Source organism: Heterodontus francisci, chromosome 2, assembly GCF_036365525.1.
Source record: "Heterodontus francisci isolate sHetFra1 chromosome 2, sHetFra1.hap1, whole genome shotgun sequence".
In the NCBI taxonomy this organism is placed as follows: Eukaryota; Metazoa; Chordata; class Chondrichthyes; order Heterodontiformes; family Heterodontidae; genus Heterodontus; species Heterodontus francisci.
Window position 1 is genome coordinate 126,076,397 of NC_090372.1, and position 24,834 is coordinate 126,101,230.

Here is a 24,834-nt window from a genome sequence, read left to right on the forward strand (position 1 = left end):
CCTTCAATCATAAGGTCAGAAGTGAGGATGTTCGCTGATGATTGCGCAATGTTCGCAACTTCTCAGATACCGAAACAGTCCATGTAGAAATGCCGCAAGACCTGGACAATATCCAGGCTTGGGCTGATAAGTGGCAAGTAACCTTCCCTATCACGCCACACAAGTGCCAGGCAATGACTATCTCTAACCATCTTCCCTTGACATTCAATGGCATTACCATTGCTGAATCCCCCACTATCAATATCCTGGGGGTTACCATTAACCAAAAACTGAACTGGAGTAGCCATATAAATACCATGGCTACAAGAGCAGGTCAGAAGCTAGGAATCCTGCAGCGAGTAACTCAGCCCCTGACTCCCCAAATCCTGTCCATCTACAAGGCACAAGTCAGGAGTAAGATGGAATACTCTCCACTTGCCTGAATGGGTGCAGCTCCAATAACACTCAAGAAGTTCAACAACATCTAGGACAAAGCAACCCGCTTGATTGGCAGCAGTGTGTACCATCTACAGCAACACATCTAGGCTCCTTAGACAGCACCTTTCAAACCTGCGACCTCTACCACCTAGAAGGACAAGAGCAGCAGATGCATGGGAACACCACCACCTGCAAGTTCCTCTCCAAGTCACACACCATCCTGACATGGAACTATATCGCCGTTCCTTCACTGTCGCTGGGTCAAAATCCTGGAACTCCCTTCTTAACAGCACTGTAGATGTACCTACCCCACATGGACTGTAGCAGTTCAAGGAGGCGGCTCACCACCAGCACACCAAGGGCAATTAGGGATGGGCAATAAATGCTGTCCTAGCCAGAGACACCCACATCCTATGTATGAATTTTTTAAAAAGCAGTTGACCTAGTTATTTTCACATTGCTATTTGTGGGACCTTGCTTTGCAAAAATTGGCTGCCTTTTGGCGACGAGGGAGATAGAGAATTTAATGAAGCAAATGCAAGAGGGTGTATGATGCATATGAGGCTAGTGCCGGAAAGTGACATTGAGGTAGATGATCAGCCATGATCTCATTGAATGGCGGAGCAGGCTCGACGGGCTGAATGGCCTACTCCTGCTCCTATGTTCCTAAAGATCTTCTGTGTCACCAGCATAAACCTTCCTCTCTAAAAATGTGAAATGGTCATTAACTGCAATTAATATCTGAAAATATTCATTTTAAATATTTATGGAGAATTTATTAATCCCTTGAGCAGAGCTATTCAAGAGTGGAAAATAGCTGCATTATAAGATTCTCCATAAAGAATAAAGCTGCTAGTGCCTCTCCTGCCCGTAAGATATCAGAGTGGTGGAGAAATCATTGCACCAATAGTAAGCTGAAATATGTATAGTACTTTATCAGAGGAAGGCTTTATGCAAACAGTTTTACAGCCTCCACCCAGTAGTAGTAGCATAGTTAAGTAAAGAGCCTCATCGTTTATTTAAAAAAAACACTACTTCAATATATCAGAGTTCCTGTGTCATCAGAGTATGACACATTTTTAGCATCTGGCTCAATCAAGACTTCTTTTTAAACATGATACTGAGTAATATAAAACTGGTTAAGTGAACAGTAAATATAATTGACTTGTGAATTATCTGTCTGTACACACCTCCAACGTCAACAGCTTGTATTTATATCACGCCTTTAACATAATAAAATGTCCCAAGGCACTTCACAGGAGCGCAGTAAAACAAAATTAGACATCAAACCTAATGGGCGATATTAGGGCAGTTGATCAAAAGCTTGGCCCAGAGGAAGTTTCTATGCAGTGTCTTAAAGGAAGAAGAAGAGATTTTCAGGAGAAAGTTCCAGAGCTTCGGGCCTAGGCAGCTGAAGGCATGGCCACAATATTGGAGTAGTTAGATGAGCACAGATATCCTGAAGGGTTGTGGGGCTGGAGGAGATTAGAGATGGGGAGGAGCCAGGCCATGGAGGGATTTTAAAACCATTTTAAAATCAAGGCATTGCTTTGACAGGGAGTCAGTGTAAGTCAGCAAGCACATAGGTGAAGGGGACTTGGTGCAAATAAGGACACGGGTAGCAGACTTTTGAATAACCTCCAGTTTGTGGAGGGTAGAATGTGGGAGATCAGCCAGGAATGCATTGGAATAGTCAAGTCTAGAGGTAACCAGGAAGAAATGAGGGTTTCAGCAGCAATCAGCTGAGGCAGGGGCAAAGTTGGGCGGTGTTACGGAGGTGGAAATAAATTACCTTTGTGATGGTGCAAATATGTGGTAGGAAGCTCATCTCGGGGTCAAATATGATTCCCAAGGTTGCAAACAGTCTGGTTTAGTCTAAGACAGTTGCCAGGGAGAGATATGGAGTCGGTAGCTAGGGAACACAGTTTAGAATGGGGACCAGAAGACCAGTGGCTTTAGTCTTCCCAGTACTTAATTGGTGAAAATTTATGTTCCTCTAGTACTGAATGTCAGATGAGCAATCTGATAATTTGGCAACATTGGAGGGAGTCAAGAAAGATGGTGGTGAGGTAGCGCTGGGTGTCATCAGCGTACGTGTGAAAACTAATGCTGTACTGTCAGATGATGTCAAGGGGCAGCATGTAGATGAGAAATTGGAGGGGCCAAGGATAGATCCTTCAGGGACACCAGAGGTAATGGTGTGGGAGCAGGAAGAGAAACCATTGCAGGGGCTCTCTGGCTATGATTAGCTGGATAAGAATGGAACTAGGCGAGTGCAGTCCCACTCAGCGGAAAGGCATTGGAGGAGGACGGTGTGGTTAAATGTGCCAAAGGCTGCGGACAGGTTAAGAAGGACAAGGAGGGGTAGTTTACATTTGTCACGGTCGCATCGGATGTCATTTGTGAAGATCCTTTGCAATACTGCGGTAGGAGTGGAAACCTGATCAGAGGGTTTCAAACCTGGAGTTCTGGGAAAGGTGGGCATAGATTTGGGAGACGATTGTATGTTCAAGGACTTGGAGAAGAATGGAAGTTTGGAGATGGGGCAGGAGTTTGCAAGGACACTGGGGTCAAGGGTTGGTTATTTGAAGAGAGGGGTGATGACAGATTTAAAGAAAAGGAGAGCACCTTAAGAGGGAGAACCGTTAACAAGGTCAGCTAACATGGGAGCCAGGAAGGGAAGTTGGCTGGTCAGTAGTTTAGTGGCAATAGTCCCAAGGGAGTGGGAGGTGGGTCTCTTGAGTATGTTGAGTTTGGAGAGGGCATGAGGGGAGATAGGAGATAAAATAGAGAAGGATGTGAGTTCAGGACTAAGGCAATGGGGGGGAAACTTGAGAGGAAGTTTGGCCAATGGGAGGGAGGAACGCAGCAGAGGCAGCTGATTGGATGGTCTTGATCTTAATGACAAGGAAATCCATGAGCTCCTCGCACTTTGTTGGAGGTGAGGGTTGAGGGAGAAAGGTTTAAGATGAAGGTTTGCTGTAGAGAAAAGAGACTGGGGGTTATCTTTGCATTCCAGGATGACCCTGGAATAGTGAGCAGTTTTAGCAGCCTAAAGAAGGACCCGATAGTGGCCCAGCAAGATTTGGCTGTGAATGGTTGTCCATATCTTTTCAAGCCTGAGTCCCTTGGACTTGAGGGGAGCAGAGGATGAGGAGGGCTGTATCAGTTGGAATGGCCAGGGTGGGAGAGAGTAATGGGTTTTTTTTTGGGGACTAAGGCATGAAAAGTGGAGATGAGGGTGCAGTTGAGCAAATCAGTAGCAGCAGGAATGTAGTGACAAACGGAGAGCCAAAGGCTAGATAGTTGGGATTTTGAAATTGCTGTTGTAGGTGAATCGGCGGATAGTTTTTCCAGTGGTGAATACTGAAGGAGGTAGCGTTGGGGTGTCGAAGGGGAATGTAGGTGGAGAGTGATGCAAGGAAATGATCTGAGATGGCCTTATCTGTGATTGACACAATGAGAGTAGCGAGACCATGTAAGATGGCAAAGTCGAGAGGGTCGCTGTGAATATCAGTTGGGGAGTAGAGAGTTTCAGTGCTGTATCTCTAAATAAATAATAAGAAGAAAGTGAACTTGGGAGAGAGAACACGAAGCGTTGAGATGAAGGTTGAAGTCGCTGACTGAGGTTGTTTGGAGCAGAGGCTGAGGGAGGAAAGCAGTGAAAATATCTCAGTAAGAAAACTTTTATTGTACTCGGCCAGGCGATAGAAAACTAGGATTTTGAATGAGAGACGAGATGCTCAGAGGTGCAAGAAGTGCCAGAGGACGAGGGGGTCAGGCCGAGGTGTGATTTGGTGATGCGCATCACGCTGCAACCACGATAATCTTGACACTGGGCAAGTGTTGGAAAGTATGGCCTAGTGGGGAGGCTTTAGTTAGTGGGAAGGTGTCATCCCCTTAGCCAGGTTTCCATTAAGGCCATAATGTTGAAGCAATAATCCACAATAAGCTCATAGATTTCAAGGGCTTTTGTCCACAAGTGAACAGACATTCTGGACAGAGATGCCGAGAGGGACAATAAGAGCTGATCCTCTGGCAAAGTCCACAGGGTGGGCAGTGGGAGGGGTGAGTTAGATGGGAAGAAGATTGTCAAGACTAGCCCATTGGGAACTGGAGGTTCAGCGAGAGTGTGAGATGGGATGATTGGGGTTTGCTGGCCATAATGAGCTAGTGCGAATGCCTCAATGAGCCCTTCGGAGGATGCCAAGAGAGGCACAGGGGGAAGCTGTAGGCATCTAAGAGGGAATTGAGCCTAGGACGGCAGCAAGAGAATAGGAATGTTGAGTACTGAATGGTTGGGGTAGGGACTTGGGAGGGCATTGTACATGAGAGGGAGAAGTGAAAGGAGGCATGACAATATGAGAGGTGTCGAGGAGGGGGTAAAGACAGGAGAAATTTTTAAAAGTGGAAATAGAGAGATGTGCTCAGGTCCGGAGCGGAGCCAAAATACGCACGCAAAGAGACTGAACTCAGGATACACAGGCCTGATTATATAAAAATTAAGATGCATAAAAACTTGATAAATGGGAAATAACAAATAGATGGGAGCTAACAGGAAGGAGTCCAGAGTTAGTCGGAAGTCTTGAGAAAACAATGATCTTGGTAGGGTGGAGTAAGCATGGAGTATCGACGAACTGTTGTCCAAGTTTGGAGGCAAGTGTCGCAAGTGAAGTCAAGAAGGTATTTGAGGGTAGAGTATCGGAGGACACACTAATGGAGGTATTTTCATGGGAATAAGGATGCAAGGGATGTACAGTGTGAGTTGCAGGAGCAGAAAGATCTTCATGCTTAATCCTAATGCAACAAAAATACTCAATGAATCTGGAATCTTTAGATTTGGTTATGTATATATGTCGGCTTATGTAAACATGACTTAAATGAATGGTAATTGCTTGAAAATGAACTGTATTTATGTATAACACTGGTCTCTGAAGCGGAGACTGTTGCCACTTGAAAGCTGTGATTACTGTAATGCAAAAGCGATCTTTTTCAGAAATGTTTGAAAAGTCAGCTCCCTTTGGGAGGGGATTGGGGAAAGGAAGAAGAAATGTCCTTTTTCATCACAATGTAAATGCAGTGTCAGTTCATTGTTATGCTACATTCAGGCCAAAGAACCTCATGCATTTATGTGAATGTTATTCCATGAATAAATCGTCTAGGTACCATAAACTTCCTGCATGCCGACTGTGACAAGTTCCGTCATCCTCTTCTGCATATACAGAAGACACCAGCAGACTGCCCAGTTATCGCCATTGACAGTTTTAGGCATATGTATGTCTTCCCAGACTTTAAAGACTTAGAGTAAGTATAGTTTTTCCTTCTATAACCGTTTGTATTTGGAGAATATTGAAGGAAAAAAATCAACTAGTGTATCTGTTTGTCATGTAGATCTTAAGTATTCATGTTCTTAGTGTCTGTTGCTGCACTGCATCCTCTACTGTGAGATTACTTTCTATATTTTGAAATCTCAGTTATGCCATCACTGTAAAACATATTCTTCAGTAATTTCCATGGGGTTTCTCCAAATTCCCTGCTGAAACTTTGGCGGATGAACCCCAATGGAAATTTTACCCCTTTTTATGTCATAGCTCGGGTCTTAACTTTGCAAAATTTGTTGAACCTCCTGTTTCTGCCAAAATATCATCTCTTTTTAAATATTAAAAGGTAAAAATATTTTGAGATGTGCAATATATCTATTACAGACATGAGTTTTCACCATTGGGAAAACAAAAAACGTGGTTGAATTAAAAGGCACAAAGTGATTGTTTTAAATACCAATATATTTCTATCTAAAATTGATGTACTTTCTGGCCTCAAAAGCTTTAACTGAAAAAGAAACAGGAAATCTGTATACATAAGTTTCCTTAAACTGTAGAGTGGAATTTCCCCATGTGCAAAATATATTGTTTGAAATACAGCCTATGTGCTGGTGGGTGGAAGCAGATGTGTGATTCAGTTTTTTTAAACTGACACACTGCATTTGATAGTCTCAAGTGGAATTTATAACTCATCTTTTGATTGTACAGTAGAACAAAAAGTGAATATTCATCCATCCAGTCTTTTAGGAGATGTCTGATCAAAGTCATATTCCAGTGCTTCCTTTGATACAATGGAATAAATGTTTTGTATGGTTCTGAGCTACAAAGGACTAGGAGGGTTCCAGATATATCCCTCTGTGTGCTATTACATGATCTCAGTTGGGATCCTGGCGGGGTCCTTTTAATGTCCCTGAATTAAGGAGGGGAAAAATAACCAGGTTTCTTACTTCCAATCTCCATCCACTGACTTCTATTGGAAACTGAATTTGTTAATCTTCCTTCACCTTTTGTCATGATGGATAGTATAAAAATTACTGTACCTGTAAATCCATCTTCACTACTTGCTTATGGCCTTTACATTAACGAATAAACTTCCCTTTTTTTAATGCATGGGGTACTTTGGCAGCTTATCACATAGTTGTACCATTAGCAACTCATTTTCATTGCTGTGCATCGGAATAGCTATTAAATGTATTAATTTTTTAGTATGCATTTACAGAACAGTAGTCCATCATTTGACAGGTTTCTTAGTATGACCTTACTTTAAGGTATTGTTGAGGATGTGACCTAAAGAAATTGTTACAGCAAGATGCTTAACTTTATAAAAAAAAAGTGTTTTTACAATTTGATTTGATGTTTAGATCATTCATAAGTTGTTGTCTGTAGCTTACCAGGAGGTCCAGAGCTATTGAGACCAACTAACAGCAGTCCCCAAGATTGCAGCAAATTTGACATTTTATAGATAAAATTGATTGCTGCATTTTAGCACTTTGCAGTAGGCGATAACAGATGATCTAAGATGAAATTTAAATTGATCTTTCCTTAGCATTTTTTCTGGTATCTATGCAATTACTTTGCTCTAGAGGACTTTTGAAAGCCTTCTGTCAATACCAACTACCTGACTAGTGCTCGTATTTGTAAACTCTATGTTTGACACCTGCTGTTGCTGCTTTTTGGCTGCTATACAGAAAAGCTGTTGTAGGGGCTATGCGCTGTGGGAATTATTGAGGGGCAGCAATAGGCTGTCATTGCTATGGTGCCCTCGGGAGATGGAAGAATCCCAGGATCCAACATAGAGTGCAAACTGACACTCCGTCTTCTACCTCCTTTTAATTAAATAGCCTCTGACTAACCAAAAGGAAGAATCAATTGGGATTGACTTTTTAAATGCCTTGTTTTTATTTCCTGTTTCATACTCTAGTTTGCCCACATGGTTGACTTTTATTTTAATTTCAGTACTCCAGGTGCACTGAAACAGTTTGTTTTGGATCTACACTCTGGCAAGTTACACAGGGAATTCCACCATGGCCCTGATCCCACTGATGTTGCTCCTGGACAGGTAAGAAACACTAGTGCCCAGAATCTCAATTGCTAAGATGAAGTAATAGATGCCCAAAGTGGATTAGAGCTTCACAGTAATAGTTTTTGTGGGGCGAATGAAAAATATTTAATCTAAACCACAAGACCAAATGTCTGAATTCCAGGCTGTGCAACCATGACTTACTCCATGGTATCTGGTCTATACAGTATACTTTATACTGAATGCCGTAACGTTTACATTTCTGGGCAGTGTCAAATTTTAACACTGAATACTGATAATTGTTGTTTTAGTCTCACAGTATATATAACTTCTGAAGCAGTGCATTACAGAGAGAATAATAAATGAACAGAGGTAATTACAAGTTAGAAATCTCAGTCGAATGTTAAGCAGGAGGATGCCATAAATCCAGAGTGAAACACAAGTCTGAATGTATATTAAATCTATAATTGAGATTATATTTAAAAATCCATGTGCATAATTTTATAATCTACACAAACGCCTTGGATGATTTTATTCAGCTTTAATTTCCCTTTTTATTTGTTTTACTGGTGGTCAATATAACTAATGCTGGCCAATGCATGACGATGCCCACAATGAGCAATTAAACTGTGATTATAATTACTACAACACTATTGAGGCATATTCAACAGTTGATTACCAGGAAATAAAGCCGATTAAATACTGACTTGGACGACAGGCTAAATGGCCTGTTTCTGTGCTGTAAATACTATATATTTTATAAATACCTGATTGTACCAGTGAATTGTAATGTTAATTGACAGTTCAAGACTTGTATTTATATAGCACCTCATCACATCCTAAATGTTTGTGCTCCCTGTATCATGAATTCCTTTGAAATATTTTTATGCAAAATGTGGTAGCCATTTTGTGCACTGGGAAGTCTCTCAGATAGCATGGAGATGTTTGGGCAGCTATTACCAGAGGGTGGTTGGAATCTGGAACGCACTTCCTGAAGAGGTGGTAGAGGCAGGAACCCTCACAACATTTAAGTAGTATTTAGATGAGCACTTGAAACGCCATAGCATACAAGGCTACGGGACCAGTGCTGGAAAATGGATTAGAATAGTTAGGTGCTTGATGGCTGGCATGGACACGATGGGTCGAAGGGCCGGTTTTTGTGCTATATAACTGTATGACTCTATAATATGTTAATATCCCTACTTTTTCCAGCCTGTGTTAACTATAATATTAGGAACTGCTGAAAATATACAGCAATCTTATCAGCACCTGCAAAGCAAAAGTACAAATGAATATTTTACAAAATATTGACAAACACCTGGATGAACCATTTCAATGAATAAACTTTGAAGAAAAAGAACCTTGTATGCATAGGTGTTTCATGAAATATGCTAAAGGCCCGTGTAGGTAATGGGATCAATAATATGGTAATGCTAAAGTTTAGTTTTAAAATTACCATAACTTATTTTTAAGATTTATTTCTTTAATATTTTGTGGAAATCAAAGTAGACCAGATAATACAAGTCCTGATCTTGGGGACTGCAATAGTCTACATTTGATTATTTAAATTACCATTTCGGAATTTTCAATTGTACTCCAAAGCAAGCAATTCCTTATATGAGAAGTACTTGCAATGAACAAAGGAAGTTGAGAACATAAAGAAATTAAACACTATTCTTATCACACAAGAAAACATGATCACCCTAATTTAAGCACAAGATCCTTTTTTATATAAATAGGATAACAACTATTTAGTTATTGTCAATTTATTCTCTCCACATCATAAAATTAAAATACTTTTGAAAATACTTCAAATCTCACCCACGTTGAAACCTGGCTTTCATTCTCTTCAGAGGCATATAGTCTTCACATTGAAAATTTTCACAGTGATTTAAATAAGCAATGTAGACTCTTGCAGTCCCCAAGATAAGGACTTGTATTATCCTGTTTATTATGGAGCATTGTGTTTAAATGGAATACTATGGTACGGTAATGAAAAATGTGTTCAAGTACTGAGTTTCTGTTTGTATCTTTCTCTTCCCTTATATTTAAAAAGAAAGTAGTTTCACCATTGTCAGCAAGGACGATGCTCACTGTACAGAAAGTTTTACACATGTTGGTTTTCTCTCAAATAGTTTATGCTGTTTAATGTGATTCTGTTGAGCTTCAAGCACTCCCATTCCTTGTTTTCCCCCTTACCCCAAAATGTATTGTCTCACACTTAGCCACATTAATCTGCCGCCTATCTTCCTGAAGTCTTTTATAGTCCTCCTGTTTACTGAACCTCCTATTTTTCCGTCATTGGTAAATTTAAAGATTGTGTTCCCTATAACCAAGTCTGACAGATAGAACCCAGCAATGATCCTGGGGTAGTCGATTCCCAAACTCTCTGGTCTGCGCTTTAGCGATTTGTCCGAACTCTTTGATTCCTCTTCGTCAACCAAGAGGGGCATTTACCCACCCTGTTCCCATATCCCTTCTCGGACATCTTCTAAAAATCCATATAGTGCATTCCTTGTCCATCCGTCAGTCATTTTTTAAAAATAGATTAAATTTTTCCAAACACAGCTTCTCTTTAACAAATTAATGCTGACTGTCCTTGATTATCCTATGTATTTTTAAATGTAACCAAATTTATCTTTAATTGTGAATGCTTTCTTTTAAAATGTAAGGAACTTCCACAAAGGTTTATTCGTGCTTCAAATGCACATCTTTGTTTTTATTTTAGCCAAATGAAGTTGCAAGCAGCCCCCCAGAAAGCTCATTCCAGAAATTGGCTCCAAGTGAACACAGGTATACCATCCTCAAGAGAGAAAAAGATGAATTATAGATCTATGAAGGAACTGTACAAGAGCAGAAATCGAAGAGCTTTGCCTGATGAGGCAGAAATACTAAGCCTATATTTTCATAAGTCTGTGTGTACAGTTTTTATTTTGGATAAAACTGAAAACAAATGTTTGACAAATTGTGGGTTTTTATTTTTCTTTGCTTCCCTGGCTTGTGAATATGTTGGTAATGTACTGTGGTCATTCAGTGTAGTAGATTTTAATAAAACTGTTAATGTATAAATGCTGGAAAACACTGATCATTTGCAGATCCTAACTTTTTTCTAATAAAAGGCCATATCTTGTATTAGGATTTGCCAGGAGTATGCTTGCCACATACTTGCATTGTCCCATTAAACTGGTGTCATCTTTTGGTATTCTGTTTCCACATTTTTCTTTAAATGAGTGCAAACTGTTCATTTATTACTTGCTATGTGGGAGTGGCTTCAGGTGTTCCTGTTTCACTGTCCATTCCTGTGAGAAAGTATGACCTCTTTATTTTGAGGAATCAGAAATAAACTAAGTGGCCTACCAACATGAATGGAGAGATTTTGTTCAACATATAATTTACATCCCAATTAGTTTTTAGACAATATTTTAATAAAGCGCTTAAAATATATAAAAATCTACATTTAAATCATTGTACATTCTTTAAACATCACTTTTAACAGTATTCAATACAACTGATCATCTTAGACATTTAAAAATGAAAAAGAATCTGTTGGGAAATAAATCTTGTTGATTGCTTGCAAATTGTATGAAAAATATTTTTCCCCAGCCTGATCATAAATGGCCAATGTCTGAGTTAATTCAGCTAGATTATTTTCCAGTTTGAGTCTTCAGCTCTGGGCAGCTGGAAGAAAGTGAAAGTTCCTGGTCTATCTTCTGCTGCTGTTTCTTCAGTAACAATCTCCCACCTGTGAAGCCCAGTATCCCTCCACTGACTGCAGCTGCGACCCCTGCCACTTTGAAGCCTGCCAGGAGACCAATAGGTCCTCCCATCACACCACCAATGAGAGCACCTGCCACAGGCAACATTGCAAGTTTATATTTAGCGGCCTGAAAAATCAATGAAAAACAGGTTTAACAAAGACATAAACTAGATTGCAAGTTACTGTGTGATTTCTTGCTGTCTTAAGAGCTGGTACCAATCCATCAGTGTAAAGTCTTTCTTTACTGCAGCTGTTCTATAGATGATTACTATGTACAGAGCAGTGCTAGTTGGTTTCACTGCACGAGACCATCACAATACAGATTGATTTTTTTTTTGACATGCAGTGTGTCACTTCTCCCTTATTTTCTTAATTGCTACTTCCCTCAACATTAGAGAGCCCAGATCAATCAGTGGGGTTAATTCAGAGTATTGCTGTCAGGCAGAGTGCCATTGATTACTCAGCAGGCAAAGATCCCTACCTTGGCCAGATTCTTCGTTCCCTCTTCAACATTCTCAGCAGCAGTACTGACATGGTCTTCAATGCTGTCAATCTTCTCCTGTTGGGTCTAGATGCAAAGGAATTATGTGCTAGCTTTCCAGCTGAGAAGCAGCAGTCAACCAATACACACAATTTATAATTCCTATAATCAGAGTTTGCAACATCTTTCATCTGCTCGTCAATGCATCTACAATTTAACAGTACCTCCTCTACCACCTTGCCTTGTAGACTGTTCAGATAGTTTGCCAAGTGTTTAAATATTAACATTAAATGTGCCCTTAAATGATAGATTAGTGATAGTTTAACCCATTTGAGGACAGCAGTTCTAATTTACAAGATTTTTTTTGATTCTTAAGACTCCTTCATTAAAAGTTCTGCCCACTACATAGGGTAGTTCGTGCAGTGTTAATAATTTTGTAGTATGCTCTCTCTCTGCTACCACAATCTAACTTGCTGGAGTTAGAAACATGATATAGAGGAAGTTACAAGGGTCACACTTTGGAGTTCCAGATCTGAGCTATGCCCTCGTTACGTACAAACTGAAGGATTGTGGGAGGAAGAAGAAACTGTCAACCACAAAGTAAAATTCAATATTAAATTGTCACATGTTCTGCAAAATTAGTTCAAAAACATTGCTGGCATAACTTGGACCTAGCATTATAAATACTTGCATCTGGTCTTCCAAATTAATCACCACACCCTGTCATTGTGACACATCTCAAGTGCGTAACCACAGATAATTGGCAGAGGTTCAAGCCACCACAGGCATTCCCTTCAGATTTGGTTTATATGTACACTAATGCAGCATAATTTTAATCTCTTGAAATAAAATGGAAAAGGTGGTACAAGAATTTAGTTTCTCATAACTAATACTCTTCCCTTAAAGGGGAAGTTATATCCCTAAATGGTGTAAAAATGTGTCTGTCATTCTTTGTTTCCCTGTTTGCACTCAAAATTACTGGTTTCAAGAATCCAAGCAACAAATATTTCAAGGCAAATTCCAACATTGCCTCCAGTCAACATAAAAATTACTGGCCCAGATTTTAAGATGTAATGATGGTGAAGCTGTCAGTGTTCACCGTCATTAAAACTGAAATTCTCAACAACTTCCAGCATCCACATACTGCGTAAATCGCTGTCAGTCATTCACCACTCCACCACAGGGTATGCTGTTAAAGTCCTTGCAGATGGAAATCTTAGAATTCATTTTAATTGATGTGAATGTGCATTTTTTTTACAATATTAGTCTTGCTGTAAAAACCCTTGAAAAAGTTGTACCTTTTTGAACAAGGTGCAACTGGGTATTTGACAGCATAGTCATAATTACTGCTGAGCAACTGCTCTGGCCCTGAAAAACTGATTTTTTATTTGAGGAATATCAAATTTCCCATTTTTTAAAAATCCATCATTTTTTAAAATAAAATAAAATTTTGGGATTTCAGGTTCTACTTTAATCCTATGTGTATGTTCCAATCTTTATTTGGCTATCTATAAAACGTGTAAGTAGTAAAATATAATCTGTGTTTTTTTTCTTCCTGGTTTGCTGTGCGTAACAATACTGCAATATGATTGGCTACTTAGTCTGCTTGATGGTATCACTGGTGCTGGACGCCAGAGATTCCCTATAGCTGATATTGGAATGAAATCAACATCGGGAAAGGTGACGTTCACGTCAGAAATCACTAGATCTTTGTATATAGCTTGCTTTGAGGTCAGCAACCAGTGCGCTTCTTCGTTACTGACTGCAAAATTTGGGCTTGTGCACAGATAGATATTTTCTTTAATTTTTTACAAAAATGATTCTTGTTATCTAATGACTTGTGCTGAGAAATATACACGGTTGGCTTGGAAGAGAATCAGGCTCAGCTATAATACCTCTGAGCCATATAACAAGTTACTAATCCAGAATGAAGAATGTTCACACAGCAGCTGTACCAAAGGGTTGCTGCCACCCGTTAAATCGTACCTCAGTGTTAGTCAGTTTAGGACCAGATTGAGGGAGGGGTGCATATTAAAGAGGTGATGCCCTTTTTATGTCTAATGTATTTTTCAAATTCTTTGAGGGGAAGGTCTTGCACTATTTTGTTACAAGAGGATGAGAAGGTCAATATTCCTTCAACAAGTTGCTTGGTAGTGTGCAAGTCACTAACTTTACAAAATGCCCTTTGTGTTCACAAATGTGATATGGACTTGGAAAAAATAAAATTTAACACCAACGTACTGCATCACAGTCAGTTTCCGATAAACATTAAAAGCAAAATACTGCAGATGCTGGACATCTGAAATAAAAACAAAGTGCTGGAAATACTCAACAGGTCAGGCAGCATCGGTGGAGAGAGAAGCAAAGTTAACGTTTCAGGTCTGTGCTTTCATCAGAATTGTTCTTTCTGTTTTTATTTCCAACTAGCATTGACAGGTAATTTACACCATCACTTGGGGCATGGTTTTGGGAGACCAGGTAATACAGAGCAAATACATTTTCCTGAGACTACATTCTTTGAAACACCTAGGGTAGAGAAAAAGGGTATTTTCTAGCCTATTTGCATTAAAACAATCAGTCCTGCACACTCTTCTAAAGGCTACATTTTACATACTTCTTTATGTATTCATGTCAACACCTCTAAACATATATTAAAGTTTACAAAATATAGCATTTGTGATGCTGTCTCATTTTGATACAAATCTAAAGGCTACCATGATTCTAGCTCATTTCTCAGTACACTGGTCTCAGCACTGCTGTACAAATATAAAGACAGCATTTGAAAAAGCAATCTAAAGAATATCTGTGGAACCAACTTCTTTATAAACTCTAATGCACTGCTACCGTTTATGTAACTTAGCATCAGTATTCCTGAAATGCACAAAAAGATTCTTACCAATTAATTACTACAACCACAGTGTTGCTAGAGAACTCTACTAGGCACTTAAAAATCCCTCATTTAGTCAAAACAGGAACCAACAGTTTTGTGCAATGTACCATTGCCCTTTTCTCACACATCTATAACTTCAAAACCCATTATTTTAGCATTCTACAGTAATGTGCCACTGATGTTTGTGTCCATGAAATGCAGTTTTCTTCTACAAAATAACACTTCATAAATTAATTTTTTGTATCGTCACATTTTGCACCCTTCAAAAGCTTCACATAAACTAAATATATATTTAGTTCAGCATATCGTGGACTTCAATTTCAAAACATTGCAAAATATGCATAATTAAAAATGGGCTAAAATAAATCAGTATTTAAGGCTGGTAGAATTACTTGGAGGAACTGCTTATACAGATCAGCGAGACCAGCGGCAGGGAGGATAAAGAAGTGGCCTGGAGACTGAGAGCACAGTAAGAACTGTGGGAGGATAAAAGAACAGCCCAGAAAGCAAAAGCACAGCAAGACTGGTGGAAAGGATAAAGGAGACAGACAGGCATTTATGTAAACATCATCTTGAATCCCGCACAATGTTTTGGCTCTCTGATGCCAGGGTAAAGGGCATCAGGGAGAGGGTGCAGAATATTCTGCAGGGGAAAGTGAGCAAGCCAGAAGTTGTGGTACACATTGGTACCAACAACATTGAGAGAGCAGGTATTGAGGTCTTACGGTCAGATTTTCAGGAGCTGTGGAAGAAGTTAAAGAGCAGGACCTCGAAGGTAGTAATCTCTGGATTACTCCCAGTGCCACATGCTAGCGAGAGTAGAAATAGGAAGATAGGGAGGATCAATGCATGCCTTGAAGCATGGTACAGGAGGGAGGGCTTCAGGCTCTTGGGCATTGGGACCAATTCTGGGGCAGAAGGCACCTATGCAAAAGGGACAGGTTGCACCTCAACAGGACTGGGACCAATGTTCTCACAGTGTAGTTGAGGAGTGTTTAAACTAAATTGGCAGAGGGATGAGCAGCAGCATATACAAGTAAAAAAGAGGAATACGGTACATAATGTGAGGGTGTTGAACAGTATTAGAGAAGGGAGTAGTTCCATATTAAATAGGAGTGGACTGAAAAGGACTACAAAGAATGCAAAGACGAGATTACAATGCATGTATGTATATGCACAAAGTGTGGTGAATAAGGTTGGTGAGCTACATGCACAATTGGAATATGGGAATATAATATGATGGCAATAATGGACATGTGGCTTAAAAATGGCGAGAACTAGGTGCTTGACATACAACGGTATAGAGTATTCAAAAGATTGAGAATAAAAAAGGGAGGTGGGGGTGACAGTACTGATTAGGGAAGGCATTGTAGTGTTGGAAACAGGGGATGTCCTTGAGGGGGCAAGGACAAAATCCATTTGGTGAGAGTTGAGAAGCAAAAAGGGTATGATCACGTTATGCAAGGTATTCTACAGGCCTCCAAATATGAGGCACATGGAGGAGCAAATCTGCAAGGAAATCAGAGATGTGCAAGAACGATAGAGTGATATTGAGGGACTTTAATTACCCAAATATCAATTGGGATAATGTTAGAGTAAAGGGTAAGGAGGCGGACAAATTTCTGAAATGTGTTCAGGAGAACTTCCTTGATCAGGATGTTCTCAGCCCAATCAGAAAGAAGGCATTGCTGGATCTGGTGCTGGGAAATAAAGTGGACCAAGTGTCTGGGGGAGCACTTGGGTAAGAGTGATCATCATATCATAAGGTTTAGATTAGTAATGCAGAGAAGCAAGGAATGATATAGGTAGAACGTCGAGATTGGAAGAGGGCTAATTTCAACGTGGTGAGAAGGGAACCAGACAGGCTAAAATGGAACCAAAGAATAACAGGAAAGATTGTAATGGAACAATGGGTTATCTTTAAGGAAGAGATGCTTCAAGTACAGGCGAGGTACATTCCAACAAGGACGAGAGGTAGGGGAACTGAAAACAGAGCTCCTTGGATGACTAGGGAGATAGAAATTGTGATGAAACAAAAAAAATGGTGTATGATGCATGTCAGGTAAATGGCAGTTAATATTAAAGGGAACCCAAAAATCTTCTACTGGCATGTAAATAGTAAACAGTAAGTGGACAATAAGAAGTGGAGTGGGGCCTATTAGAGGCGCAGGGCAAGGCTAGAAAACTTAATTTTGTATCAGTGTTTACTAAGGACAAGGAATCTGACAAAATATCGGTAGATGCGGAGTACAGGCAATGGAGAGGGTAAAAATCGACAGGGATGACATACTGGAAAGGCTGGCTATACTTAGATACGTCACCTGGTCAGGATGGCTTGCATCCCAGGTTGCTAAAGGAAGTGGGGGTTGAGACAGTGGAAGGACTTGCCATAATCTTCTAATTGTCCCTAGATATGGGAGTTGTGCCAGAGGATTGGAGAGTGGCAACTGTGACCCCCTTATTCAAGAAAGGATGTAAGCACAGTCCGAACAACTACAGGCCAGTTAGTTTAACTTCAGTGGTGGGTGAGGTTTTAGAAACAATAATCAAGGAGAAAAAAATCAACAGGCACTTGGACAGGTTTGAGTTAATTAAGGATAGCCAGCATAGATTTGTAAAAGGCAGATCATGTTTGACTAATTGAATTTTTTGATGAAGTAACAGAGAAGGTTGATGAAGGGAATGTGGTGAATGTTGTCTATATGGATTTTAGGAAAGCATTTGATAAGGTATCACATAAAAGCCTGTTTAACAAAATTAAGGCTCATGGAATAGGAGGGTCAGTCTCCAATTCAATAAAAAAATTGGCTTAAGGACAGAAAACAGTGAGTTGTGGCTGATGGTTGTTTTTCAGATTTTAGGATGGAAGACAGAGGGGTTCCCCAAGGGTCAATGCTAGGACCACTTTGATATATATAAATTGCTTGGATCTTGGAATACAGAGTAGAATTTTAAAGTTTGTTGATGATACCAAACTTGGAGGAGTGGCAAACAGTGACAATGAAATGAACTGCCTGCAACAGGACATAGATAGGCTAGCAGAATGGGCAGACAAGTGGCAGATGGAATTTAATACAGAGAAGTGTGAGTTGATGCATTTCGGCAGAAGGGATAGGGTGAGGCAATATCGACTTAATGGCATGGTTCTAAAGAGTGTGCAGGAACAGAGGGACCTGGGGATGCATGTGCATCGATCTTTGAAGGTGGCAGGACATATTGAGAGAGTGATTAGTAAAGCATATGGGATCTTGGGCTTTATAAATAGAGGCATTGAGTACAAAAACAGGGACGTTATGCTGAACCTTTATAAAGCTCTGGTTAGGCCCTAACTAGAGTACTGTGTCCAGTTCTGGTCATCACATTTATGGAAAGATGTGAAGATCCTTGGGAGGGTGCAGAGGAGATTTACCAGAATGGTTCTAGGAATGGAGGATTTTAGTTACAAGGTTAGGTTAGAAAAGCTGGGGTTGTTCTCTTTGGAGCAAAGGAGATTGACGGGAGATTTGATAGAGGTGTACAAGATTATGACATGCTTAGATAAAGTAGACAAGGAAAAACTGTTCCCATTAACTGATGGTACAAGGACTAGGGGACACAAATTGAAGGTTTTGGGCAAGAGATGTGGGAGAATGCGAGGAAGAACTTTTTTACGCAGCGAGTGGTCATGACCTGGAGCTTGCTGCCTACGAGGGTGATGGAAGCAGAGACAATGATTTCAAAAGGAAATTGGATGGGCACTTGAAGGAAATCAACTTGCAGGCCTATGGGGTTCATGGAAGGGAATGGGACTAACTGGATTGCTCCACGGAGAGCCGTCATGGACTCGATGGGCCGAATGGTCCCCTTCTGTTCCGTAAATGGCACTACGACAGATAATAATTATCATTTGGCGGAAGGAGAGAGGGTGTAATAGGGAAATTAAAAGCAGAAGAGGTAGCTGCCATTATAAAAAGGATAGAAGAAAACATTGAAGGAAAAGAAATTACAACACAAATTTGTTTGTGAGTAGCAATTAAACAGTTATGCCTGAAGTGCAGTTATGGTTGTACAGCTCACAAATGCTGGCACTGGTCCTGCTATAATAAACTCCACGGATGTATGGTCATGTTTAATTTAGCACCATATTCCATACAGACAACTAGTGTTAAATCTAATTTCTCTAGACCCAAATGTTCATCTGTGGTGCTGCTTATGTGTCAAAATGGAATATCCTTTTTTGTTCATATAAATTAAATTCTGCTGCATTTAGCTGCAAATTATTATTGCAGGCCCTAAAACTATGGCAGCCACAAACTAAAGATATAGCTTTTCCTTCATTCTAGAATGCAAGTAATTGGAAGATAAATACTTACATGAAGCAGCTGAGAAAATTCATTTACCAAGTTGCTAAGATCAATTAAATTCTGAAAAATAAATATGTAAATTAACATTACAAACTTCTCATACAGGCCCCTGAGAAAATCAATTAAATATGAATGTCTAATAGCACCTGCAATAACTCTCACTATTAGCCTACATAATTTAACAGGATAATGGAAATTAAACACCCTTAGCATTTATTTAGCACACACACCATATAATATGCTATATATACTAACTACTTAAGAATTAGAGACTAAACATAGATGATACTGAATAAGAGCATATTCATAACAATACTGATCTGTGTTACAAAATGTCATACTCCACTAGTTACCATTTCCCATTATTATTATCTTAAATTTAAGAGATTATGGCTTGCCTCTTCCAACTTCTCCCATGATTCGGCTGCATCTTGATCTTGTGGAATCTGTGGCAGTGGCATGTTCAGCTGAACCAGATGTTGAGACAATGGTGAGCCAGAGTCTTGGGAACTCGTAAATGTTCCTACACCATTAAAAGCTGCTCAGAACCAGGACTGTAAAATTTCTAGTCACACAGTCTTAAAATCTTAGATGTTTAAATAGTACTTATTACCTCACTTGCAGGCAATTCCTGGAATTGTCCCTCTTACTGGCACTTTTAAATTAACATTTTTATTTTAGCATAAGATCACATTGCTTTCTCAGAATTCTGTAAACTATTTCATTCAAATAAATTTACCTTAAAGGGTTTAAATTCACTACAGAAAAAAGATCCCTGTGCAGAAAGAGATCATTTCATGACTGATTTGTAATTTAGAAAACTGACAGGTCTGTCAAATAAAAATAAAGTTTTAGACATAAATATATGTACTCTGGGGGCTGTTTTGACACAGAAAACAACTGATCTATTTTTGCCCACAAATGTAAAGAATAAAAGTCACAACCAGTGTTCTTGTCAACTTTATTAAAGCAGTAAAAGTTCCTCAGTTACCAACAGACATTTGTTACCCAACTGGAAATGTCAGCTATACACCATATATGTTATGTCATACACTTTGATTCTGCAGAAACTGCCTTTGGACAAGGGTGCCCAAGCCGCAGGCCAGGTCTAACCACTTAGTGAATTTATACCTATTTCTGTTGTAAGGTTCCTCTGAGGCTGGTGGGATGCATATGTCTTCACAGTCTCCTGTTAAAATGTTTCAGGTGTACAGGAAATAACACACTGTTGCAGTTGGGCTTTCTGTGCTGGCTGGGTTTATATTTTCAAATATTTAGATTTTATGGTTTGATTCTGAAACTAATTCTGAGTACTTCCAACATTATATCGGCCTCCTCCTGAAGTCCCCAGCATCACAAATGCCAGACTTCAGCCAATTCGATTCACACTGCGTGACATCAAGAAACGACTGAAGGCACTGGATACTACAAAAGCTATGGGGCCTGACAATATTCCGGCAATAGTACTGAAGACCTGTGCTCCAGAACTTTCCGCGCCCCTAGCCAAGCTGTTCCAGTACAGCTACAACACTGGCATCTACCCTGCAATGTGGAAAATTGCCCAGGTATGTCCTGTACACAAAAAGCAGGACAAGTCCAACCCGGCCAATTACCGCCCCATCAACCCACTCTCAATCATCAGTAAAGTGATGGAAGGTGTCATCAACAGCGCCATCAAGTGGCACTTGCTTAGCAATAAACTGCTCAGTGACGCTCAGTTTGGGTTCCGCCAGGGCCACTCAGTTCCTGACCTCATTACAGCCTTGGTTCAAACATGGACAAAAGAGCTGAACTCAAGAGGTGAGGTGAGAGTGACTGCCCTTGACATCAAGGCAGCATTTGACCGAGTATGGCATCAAGGAGCCCTAGCAAAACTGAGGTCAATGGGAATAGGGGGAAAACCCTCTGCTGGCTGGAGTCATACCTAGCACAAAGGAAGATGGTTGTGGTTGTTGGAGGTCAATCATCTGAGCTCCAGGACATCACTGCAGGAGTTCCTCAGGGTAGTGTCCTAGGCCCAACCATCTTCAGCTGCTTCATCAATGACCTTCCTTCAATCATAAGGTCAGAAGTGGGGATGTTCGCTGATGATTGCACAATGTTCAGCACCATTCGTGACTTCTCAGATACTGAAGCAGTCCGTGTAGAAATGCAGCAAGACCTGGACAATATCCAGGCTTGGGCTGATAAGTGGCAAGTAACATTCGCGCCACACAAGTGCCAAGCAATGACCATCTCCAACAATAGAGAATCTAACCATCTCCCTTGACATTCAACGGCATTACCATCGCTGAATCCCCCACTATCAACATCCTAGGGGCTACCATTGACCAGGAACTGAACTGGAGTAGCCATATATATACCTTGGCTACAAGAGCAGCTCAGAGGCTTGGAATCCTGAGGCGAGTAACTCACCTCCTGACTCCCTAAAGCCTGTCCACCATCTACAAGGCACAAGTCAGGAGTGTGATGGAATACTCTCCACTTGCCTGGATGGGTGCAGCTCCAACAACACTCAAGAAGCTCGACACCATCCAGGACAAAGCAGCCCGCTTGATTGGCACCCCATCTACAAACATTCACTCCCTCCACCACCGACGCACAGTGGCAGCAGTGTGTACCATCTACAAGATACACTGCAGCAATGCACCAAGGCTCCTTAGACAGCACCTTCCAAACCCGCGACCTCCGCCAACTAGAAGGACAAGGGCAGCAAATACATGGGAACACCACCACCTGCAAGTTCCCCTCCAAGTCACACACCATCCTGATTTGGAACTATATCGCTGTTCCTTCACTGTCGCTGGGTCAAAATCCTGGAAGTCCCTTCCTAACAGCACTGTGGGTGTAGCTATCCCACATGGACTGCAGCGGTTCAAAAAGGCAGCTCACCACCACCTTCTCAAGGGCAATTAGGGATGGGCAATAAATGCTGGCCTGGCCAGCGACGCCCACATCCCATGAATGAATTAAAAAAAATCAAAACATTTTGCTGTCCTAGGGAAAACTACTATTTTAAAGAATCTTAACCATCCCTCCAATAAAATATATCAGGAATCCTGCTTGTGATTTATTTTCAGCTTTTCTTTCAGGAGATGAATTGTTCCTAGTGGCAGGCTCTAGATTGGCAATATTTCCATTGTTTTGGTACTCCCAATCCCCTTTTTTCTCCTTGAGGTCCGAGATGGGAGTCGAAACCATGTCCTTTGTATTTAGTCTGTTTCAGTCAAACCCATCCCAGGAAAACTTGGCTGGAAATAAGCCATAGAAATAGATCCTTCCCAACCCCTACAACTTGGATGCACCAAATTTTTATTTTCAGAATTTTAAATAATAGTTTTCCATTTTAGAATTCAGGGTTGAAGAAGTTTCAGAATATTTTTTAAAAGCTACTTTTACAAATTACTAATTGTCCTGCAGATAATTTAAATGGCCACTGTCTTCATGAAAATAAATGTTGGGCAAAGTTTTACATGTAAATAACTACATAATGCTATGATCATAAACAATGTATTTTAGTCTAAGTTTTAGCTCAGTACTGGCTTCTTTAATTTTGTCATGGTATATAAGGGATTAAAAACAACTGTACTCTCAGAAATAAACTCTTAGATCAACTTCAGACAGTTGTTAAAAATTTTAGTTAATTGTTATGCCGGATGCTGTGGTGCTGAAGAATCATCAAACACTGCCTTCACTCCTACATTCTGCTCCAGAAAGTTCTCTCCCTCACCAAAAAATAGCCCTTGCTCTTAGTGGTGTTATCAACATCCTGGCATTAGCAGGCTTATGGGCAATAATTCCTTCCTCCTCACTGAAACCTCCCCACTTCACTGTACATTCTATTACTTGCCCTCCTCCAAATCAAAATAGAAAAATTTGCTTCTATATAGCACAATAAACATACTAATATGCCCCAAGACACTTCACAGGAATGTTATCAAACAAAATTTAACACCGAACCACACAAGGAGATACTCAGAAATGTGACCAAAAGCTTGGTCAAAGAGGTAGGTTTTAAGGAGAGTCTTAAAGGAGGAGGGAAAGGTTTAGGGATGGAACTCCAGAGCTGAAGAAACCGATAATGGAGCATTGAAAATTGGGATGCACAAGAGGCCAGAGTTGGAGGAATGCAGAGATCTTTGAAGGTTCTGGGGGTGGAAGAGGTTCCAGAGATCGAAGTGGGGGGTGGGGGTCAAAGTTATGGAAGGATTTAAGGCTTTGCCAGACAGAGAAGCAATCCTCAGCGAGGATAGGGGTCATGGGTGAATGAGACAAGTTAGGATAGGGGCAACAGAGGTTTAGGTGTATTCAAGTTTATGGAGCCTGCAAGATCAGAAGCTGGAAAGGAGTGCATTAGAATAGTCAAATATGGAGATAATTCTTACCACCAAGTTCCACCTTGGCTCTTTCCCCTACTCATATGGAACCATTTTTATCACATCTCACTTCAAGTCGTCACACACCACTCTCCCAACTGAGATCTTCTCCCTTATCCTCTACACAGAACAACTCCTCTTCCTTGGTTAGTTACTTCAACATATACAAAATGTTGCCTTAGGGTCCTCTTCTATAATTTCTCTGTCCTCAGCCAAACTCACCCTTCACATAAATTTCCACCCCCTACCCCTTCACCCCTCCCTCCCATCAAAGTCAGTCCCTTGTTCTTTCCACAACAATGAAGGCAATCACCTCATCCTCCTCTATCTCTTGACCTCTGTATCTAGTACTAGGGAATGGCCTCAGCTTAGTCATACTCCTCCGTGTCCAAAAGCGGCCAGCACACCTCCAGCAATGCCATCACTTCCTGTTCCCACATCATTACCTCAGAGTGCCCCAAGGATCTATGCTGGCATGCCTAACTTCCTCATCTACATGCTGTCCCTCAGTAACTTCATTCCCAGGAATAGGATCAGTTTGCATACATAAGCTGATGACATCCAGCTTTACCTCTTCCAATATGATCATGTTACGGGATGTGGCCGTCACTGGCCAGGCCAGCATTTGTTGACCATCCCTAATTGCCCTTGAGAAGGTGGTGGTGATCAGCCTTCCTGAACCGCTGCAGTCCTTGGGGTGTAGGTATACCCACAATGTTGTTAGGAAGGGAGTTCCAGGATTTTGACCCAGCGACAGTGAAGGAACGGCGATATAGTCGCAAGTCAGGATGTTGTGTGGCTTGGAGTGGAACTTGCACGTGGTGGTGATGTTCCCATGCATCTGCTGCCCTTCTCCTTCCAGGTGGTAGGGATCACGGGTTTGGAAGCTGCTGTCAAAGCAGCCTTGGTGAGTTGCTGTAGTGCATCTTGTAGATGGTACACACTGCTACCACTGTGCGTCGGTGGTGAAGGGAGTGAATTTTGAAGTTGGTGGATGGGTTGCCAATCAAGCGGGCTGCTTTATCCTGGATGGTGTCAGGTTTCTTGAGTGTTGTTGGAGCTGCACCCATCCAGGCAAGTGGAGAGTATTCCATCACACTCCTGACTAGTGCCTTGTAGATGGTGGACAGGCAATGGGGAGACAGGAGGTGAGTTGCTCGCCGTAGAATTCCTAGCCTCTGACTTACTCTCGTAGCCACAGCATTTGTGTGGCTGGTTCAGTTCAGTTT

The 24,834-nt window shown here is 40.8% G+C and overlaps 2 protein-coding genes across 3 annotated transcripts in view; one reads left to right on the forward strand and one right to left on the reverse strand.

Moving 5' to 3' along the window:
- erp44 (endoplasmic reticulum protein 44) overlaps nucleotides 1–11,118 on the forward strand; it is a 143,242-nt gene extending 132,124 nt beyond the window's left edge. The window contains exons 10-12 of the mRNA XM_068010434.1: nucleotides 5,580–5,721; nucleotides 7,695–7,797; nucleotides 10,487–11,118. Of these exons, the coding sequence (XP_067866535.1) occupies nucleotides 5,580–5,721; nucleotides 7,695–7,797; nucleotides 10,487–10,588 (347 nt within the window). The 3' untranslated portion in view covers nucleotides 10,589–11,118. The remainder of the gene's footprint in view (nucleotides 1–5,579; nucleotides 5,722–7,694; nucleotides 7,798–10,486) is intronic.
- A 43-nt stretch (nucleotides 11,119–11,161) lies between these two features.
- Nucleotides 11,162–24,834, reverse strand: part of stx17 (syntaxin 17) — a 176,684-nt gene continuing 163,011 nt past the window's right edge. For both annotated transcript variants that reach the window (XM_068010448.1, XM_068010457.1), the window contains 4 exons: nucleotides 19,628–19,752; nucleotides 19,239–19,289; nucleotides 11,997–12,083; nucleotides 11,162–11,642 (listed from right to left, as the gene is read on the reverse strand). In XM_068010448.1, the coding sequence (XP_067866549.1) occupies nucleotides 11,403–11,642; nucleotides 11,997–12,083; nucleotides 19,239–19,289; nucleotides 19,628–19,752 (503 nt within the window). In that variant the 3' untranslated portion in view covers nucleotides 11,162–11,402. The remainder of the gene's footprint in view (nucleotides 11,643–11,996; nucleotides 12,084–19,238; nucleotides 19,290–19,627; nucleotides 19,753–24,834) is intronic.